Raw genomic sequence first — 7,139 nt, forward strand, 5'->3', positions numbered from 1 at the left:
CCCGTCTTCAGTTTGCCAATGACCATTTGGATGATCCAGAGGAGTCATGGGAGAAAGTCATGTGGTCAGATGAGACCAAAATAGAACTTTTTGGTCATAATTCCACCAACCGTGTTTGGAGGAAGAAGAATGATGAGTACCATCCCAAGAACACCATCCCTACTGTGAAGCATGGGGGTGGTAGCATCATGCTTTGGGGGTGTTTTTCTGCACATGGGACAGGGCGACTGCACTGTATTAAGGAGAGGATGACCGGGGCCATGTATTGTGAGATTTTGGGGAACAACCTCCTTCCCTCAGTTAGAGCATTGAAGATGGGTCGAGGCTTCCAACATGACAATGACCCGAAGCACACAGCCAGGATAACCGAGGAGTGGCTCTGTAAGAAGCATATCAAGGTTCTGGCGTGGCCTAGCCAGTCTCCAGACCTAAACCCAATAGAGAATCTTTGGAGGGAGCTCAAACTCCGTGTTTCTCAGCGACAGCCCAGAAACCTGACTGATCTGGAGAAGATCTGTGTGGAGGAGTGGGCCAAAATCCCTCCTGCAGTGTGTGCAAACCTGGTGAAAAACTACAGGAAACGTTTGACCTCTGTAATTGCAAACAAAGGCTACTGTACCAAGTATTAACATTGATTTTCTCAGGTGTTCAAATACTTATTTGCAGCTGTATCATACAAATAAATAGTTAAAAAGTCATACATTGTGACTTCTGGAATTTTTTTTTAGATTATGTCTCTTACAGTGGACATGCACCTACGATGACAATTTCAGACCCCTCCATGATTTCTAAGTGGGAGAACTTGCAAAATAGCAGGGTGTTCAAATACTTATTTTCCTCACTGTATTTACTGGTGTCTTGATTATCTGACCACTTGGGTTACTTAAGTTGTGATGTTGTGTCCACAGGTTTCAGGTGAACAAGAAGTTATCATAACCAACAGGAGTAAAGGGGCAACCCCACAAAGAACAAACCCCAAATTCAAGAATATAATTTAAGAAATCCCTAGTTCGTAAAGAAATAAATCCTCAACAATATTAAGATGTTTGTTTTTACTGTAAAATATGGCTTGTTATTCTTCACATAATGGATGCACAATGGTTAGATGTGCATTCCTTCATAATAATTTATTCTTATGAGGAAAGATAAAACACCTACTCAATGTTCCTGCTTGTAGCATCCTAGTCATTATGAACGTTCATGCTGACCTTGGTCAGAAAAAGAAATGCAGTCTAGTCAGATTGGATACCTGCAGGAGAGAGCAGCCTGCAGGGAAGAGAACCAAGCCAAGTACAAACACAGCTCCATTTACAGAGCATGCTCTCTGCCTCACAGCTTTGGCACACTCATGATCTCCCACCACAGCATTTCCTCAGGGCTCTTTACTGTTTAACACTCACACTTACAGGGTCTCTCTCTCTCTCAATATTTCAATTTTCATAAAACGGTGTTCAATTACTGCACTTCTATCCAGAATATACCAAACTTAGCAACAGTCTAAGGCACGTGATGTGGGGACTTCAGAATGAGGGAACATGTCACGGTTTGTCTGTCTGACTCGCTAACTGCTTATAAACTGAAGCTGTCAGTGTTAGCTTAGTGTTAGCTACTCTTGTAAAAACACTACAAGTTGTTCTGCTGCTGTGTGTTGATTTAAAATCCGGCAGTTGTTGAATTCATTGTGACAGGAGAAACACTGTAGACTCCTTTACAAGACTCCTCTGCATGTCAGTTGTTGGGCTCACTGTAGTTACCATCACTGTCTTCTAAAGACTCATTTGTATCAACTGTGCATGGGGTCACTGTATATATTTGAAACCTTTATAACCTTTAATTTTAATGCACATCTGACATAGTTTTCATTTATTTACCTAAGGTATTGGCTGGTACTATTTTAATGCTCATGCAAACAAAAAGTGCACAGTGCTGCTAATTTTATTTGTGGTTTTCAATAGAAAACTTGGTGAAATGGTTTCAGCACATTTTAACCATACCGCAATAACACTTATTGATCATTTTGGTTACTGTAATCGTGATGTGAAATTTCCATTCCATCTCTATTACTAGGTACACTGGCACAAAATCAGGGGTTTGGTAGGCATCTCGCCAGGTGTATAATTAGGGCTGCACGATTAATCTAATTGCAATCACAATCGCGATGTCGTTATGTGCGATTACAGAACCGCAAAAAGTGTACGATTTAAGCAGAAAAAGTTTGCTGTGTCTGACTCTGCTCTCGCCGGCCAGTTAACGTTAGCTGTATTGCTGCCTTTTGTTTTGCAACTTTTTAGTAAGCCGATGTCAGTCACTTATTGTCAACCGACCAATCACAGCCTGGATGGGACGGGACATTAGAAAAAAGTTTGACGTACTGCAGCGAATCATTAAATGTTGAACAATATGCTTATTGACAAGTTAGTACTTAGCATTAACAAATTAGAGACCAATAAAGATAATTTTGCTTGCACAAGGATTAAATAAATAAAAGCGCCAGATTGTTTTTGACTTGAGGGCGCTGTTTTTATTCCCCTATCTAAGTCGGCGAAAGTCAGCCAGTTATCTCGAACACACCTGTTGACTATCAGTTATACAGCGTGCTAACTTGTGCGTTCAGAGATGACAGTGTTTCCCCTAGGATTGAGTTGTAGCAGCGGAGGTGAAGCGAATTTTTTTTTTTATGTGCGTAGTGCTTAGCATGTCTGAAAATAAAACCCCAACAAACATGTCTCAGCAGCATTGCTCGTGGGGATGAGCATGCGATGCACATTAGAACAGCTTAAAATTTCAGTGTTTTCCATAGTTTTCTGTGAGCTTTAGATTAATGTTTTGGTGGTGGTCGTGGTAGTCATGGTCAGGGGGGTGGGGAGGTGGGGGGGTTTACGTTTTCCAATGTAAAATATGTAATTTCCCATCATAGTGGGCCATTATTTTTTACCAAATCTCTGAACAAATAGTTGGAAAAGCTAGCGCAGATAATAAATAATTAAAAGATCAGTCTAGTGGAGAGGAACTACAACCATTATATTTGGGGAAAGTAATTTGGTTGGTTATGATACTCTCCACAGTGATTTTGCATTTATGGCACAGTATAGTATAGTTTTGGACATCCCCACTAAGCCTTAACGACAGGAAAACCCTGTTAATATGACGTCAGAATCATTACGATACCATTGTTCATGTTTGCCTTTTGTGTCTTCATTTTACAGCTTTTGACATTTGTATAGACATTACTATGAAAAAATAGGCAAGTCGTGCTACTCTTAACAGTCTGTCATGTAGAGATCCTTTGAAGAATGAGGAGAGGAAGCTAGCCAAGAGACCAGTGTTACCGTGCTCACATAGTGTGAGAGTGAAAATTAGTGACGCATTGATATAATAATGATTGTGTGAAATTTTAGTAGCGGCGGTCAAAATTCAGTAGCAGCGCAAAAAAGAAAGTGTCCAAAGTCTGGGATTATTTCAAGCTAAAGGAAACAACTCTGTAATGTTACCGTCCATCCACCGTAAAACGAAACTTTTGTCGCCTTGGCAACAGCACAACGGCGCCTTATCAGAAAGCAGCTGGTGTTCTGCCAGCGGACCACAAACAAGATAACAGTAACTTTAGCATTTAACTGAAATCATGATTGATTGTTGAGTTTGTTCTCCTTTTTGGGCCGTGAGTTGTAACCTCACAGTCATGACTTAACTGGGTGTCGGGGAGCTGCACCTTTTACCTCCCCTGCAGCTCTCTCTGTAGCTCAGACAATCCCTGCTACCTGCGTGTGCTAATCCATCCTTTCAGCCAGATTCTTTGTCTTTATAATTGCCATCTTTATAATAAACAACAGCTGTTTTGTGTGCAGGATCGCTCATTTCCCGTTTCACGTGTGTTTTCTTGATAAAAACTAATTATGATGAAGAGAGACCCTTTGGAAAGTGATTACAGTCTGTAGTTATAGATTTTTTTAATCCATTAAACTTGCATCTGCCCATCTTTCAACCACGATGGCCGATAAATATGACGCAGCCAGATGTCAACTGCTGCAGTTATGTTTACATTAACATAAAACTTATATAAAATTGGCGAAGTCTCACATCTTCTAAGTTAATCAAACAAATACACGCTAGTAAGACATTTTACAGTAGGCAATAGTGTTGTCAAAAATATTGATATTTTTTAATATATAAATTCTGAATATTTCAGTGGTTTAAATATTAATTTTCCACAGTATCGATTTCTGAAAATGCTCGACAGTGAGCCGATACACACACCGCTGCAGCGGCCACTTGGCCCCGCCTCCTGTCACTCACAGCGCTTTCTTCTTGTCTCATTTGCTCCGTTTGATTAGAGTTATTTTTTTCCCTGCCAGAGTTTTAACTCATCACTTGTGATTGGATGCTGGCTAAGGACAAATCCACAATTGATTCTAACACCTTTCAGGATCACTAAACTAACTACAGTGTGCTTTCTGCACTGAAACGTTATGTGACAGAGAAAAATGATTTCCTTTTCCTGGTTATGGCATTAGGATAAAACCTAGTTAGCAAAGGTAAATTTCATTATTTAGGTTTAAACTCTCAACTCATCAAGTTTGTTGTGTTTACTTTTATTACTAAATTAAAATGAAAGTAAGTCCAATTCAGAATCAGAAATACTTTATTGATCTCCGGGGGGAATTACCACATTGAGGCAAATAAATTTCCCACACATAATCCCGAGACCTGGAAAAATATCAAAAAGTCTGACTATTTTCAAACATTGGCCAAATCCGGTTGTTCTCACTCAAAGCGCTTCACCTTATTCACACACATGAGCACAGGCTAAGGTGCCAACTGCAGATCAGAACAGAAATAACATTCATACACATTCACACAGCAATGGCACAGCCACCGGGAGACACTTTGACTGGGGGAGCCGGGTATCAACCCACCAACCTTCCGGTTAGCAGACGACTGCTCTATCCCCTGAGCCACAGCCGCATAAAGAAGTAGTTCTGACGTGTGAAGTCATGTCAAAGAAGTTTTTGTGTTGCACAGATATCTAGTGAAGTTATCATGCTAACCGGTCCTGTGTTGTAATCTGTGTAATCAGTGGTGGGGGGTGGAAGGGGGGGGGGGATTTTGATAGTCTATTTAATGTTTCTGAAACATGTCGATGAGACGAATATCATTTAATATGCGCACCACAAATCCAGCAGCTGTCCATGTATAGCCAATGCGAAGGCATGACTTTGCAGGGTCCCTGGAACTAGTCTCCAGTAGCAGTAGTAGTGTTTCTGTGTCAGAGTTGTCATGGCTACTATCTACAGGTGTGCTTTAAGTCACAGTGATGATACAGGTAGGCGACACATTCAAATCCAGAAGGACACAGTAAACTCATGTTTTTCCACAGCAACATCAAGTCTGTCATAAAGAAAACAATCTGTAGATCAATACAATCTTTGTAATAAATGTAATAACTAGTCCAGTAGTACAACAAAGTATATGAACAACGGTACATCTTCTATATTAAAGTTTCTCTCTTTCACCAAACTAATCGCTTCATTAACTCATTATAAAAAACACGCCTTGGTTTGTCTTTCCACTGTTCCAACAACCACCAGCTCTTTTTTTGTATTTTCTAGTTTGGTGGAAATGAACCCTTAATTGAGTATGTTAGATGTTAAAATATTCCGCCTCTCTGATGGCCGACCTTCCTTTCAATCCTCTCCCGCTTGACACCTCTTCTGTCCCCACCTGAACCAGCCGCGTCTTTGTTGTCCCCAGAGTCAGGGTCCTAATCAGAGCCAATGTAAATCACCTCTGTACTTTAGTCCCTGTCGTCAAACTGGCCTCTGTCGGTCTCTGAGGCTGTGTTCGATCCAGCAGTGATAACTGGGAAGCTGCTGACCCTGCCACTGATTTAGTTGTTATAAACACACCCTCTGTTTTATAGATTAGACTATATATTTTCAACTTACTGCCACAACACCATGTCTCACTGGAGACACATTTACTTCCACCAAATCCACAAGCCAAGGAGCCCACTACACGAATGGAGATGCTTGGTGCAGATCCGCCCTCCTCGTTCTCTCACTAGCTCACACAACAGCACACACATCCCTTTAGCCACTAGATTGTGCAAATGGCGTACTAATGGCCAACGTACACTGGCTGTAATTTATGCTGTATTGTTTTAGTATGCAAATGTAGTGGACGACGGTGTGCCTCTTCTGTAAAAGCGTGCGGTCGACTCAGAACGAAATTCATCGCGAGAGAAACGCAAATCAACGCCGTTCTCAGCCTGATCAAATTCGCTACATTTCACACCGGGTAGCGTTACTGCTGCCAGCATAGTTTGGGGCAATAGCTACAACAATCTCCATTACGAGGCAACACCAATTCGTTTTGGTAGCCTGAGGTCTACGCTACCACAACGACAATCAGCGAAATGATTCTGACGTGCACGCGCATGTTGCCAAACATACAAGGCTAAAAGCTAACATTAATCTAACTGCAGGTGGAAGTGTTTTGGCTGATATGCTACCATGCAACTGGGAATTATTTCCTCGCTGGACAAAACAAATGAACAGAAATATTAGTATGTTGGAACCAGTCTACGATAGACAACTAGTTATGCGTAAATGTTTTTTAACGTTAGTGACATATTGGTTACCTGCCGCCTGCATTCACAGCTAACGTATGCTAGTAGCTCACTTTAAATGAGCTAGCCTCGTCAGCGGTCAGATTGAGTCCTATTTTGTACGCTCTACTTTACAGATCAGCCGAAGTTTAACCACTGCATTTGCTTTTATTCTGTAACGGTCAATGGACAAGACACTAAATACAACTACTCTGTCCATTGAAGCATTGTTTGTCTTTGAAATCAAACCTTTATCTGGATTATCAAGGAGTCAAGACGTAACGTTACCGTTATTATGAATGCTATATGGCTAGCTTATTGGCTAAATAGGCCTACGTGAGGGAAAATAACTCACCCTACAAAACGCCTGGCAATACTCAGAAGACGATTGGACTGGCGAGTCGCTGCTTTCTCTAATCACGACTTCTTGCAGTTCTTTCAACCGTTGTCTAAGTTCCCCAATCGTTTCACTGATACCGTTCTCAGGACTACGGTCCTGCTCGGCCTCCTCGTCCGCCATCTTCACACCAAGCTC

At 41.3% G+C, this 7,139-nt stretch overlaps 1 protein-coding gene across 1 annotated transcript in view; it reads right to left on the minus strand.

The window, feature by feature from the left end:
• znf292b (zinc finger protein 292b) overlaps nucleotides 1-7,139 on the minus strand; it is a 20,894-nt gene extending 13,755 nt beyond the window's left edge. Inside the window, exon 1 of the mRNA XM_046060516.1 lies at nucleotides 6,960-7,139. Within this exon, the coding sequence (XP_045916472.1) occupies nucleotides 6,960-7,124 (165 nt within the window). The 5' untranslated portion in view covers nucleotides 7,125-7,139. The remainder of the gene's footprint in view (nucleotides 1-6,959) is intronic.

This window comes from Micropterus dolomieu, linkage group LG10 (assembly GCF_021292245.1).
Source record: "Micropterus dolomieu isolate WLL.071019.BEF.003 ecotype Adirondacks linkage group LG10, ASM2129224v1, whole genome shotgun sequence".
Taxonomy (NCBI): Eukaryota; Metazoa; Chordata; class Actinopteri; order Centrarchiformes; family Centrarchidae; genus Micropterus; species Micropterus dolomieu.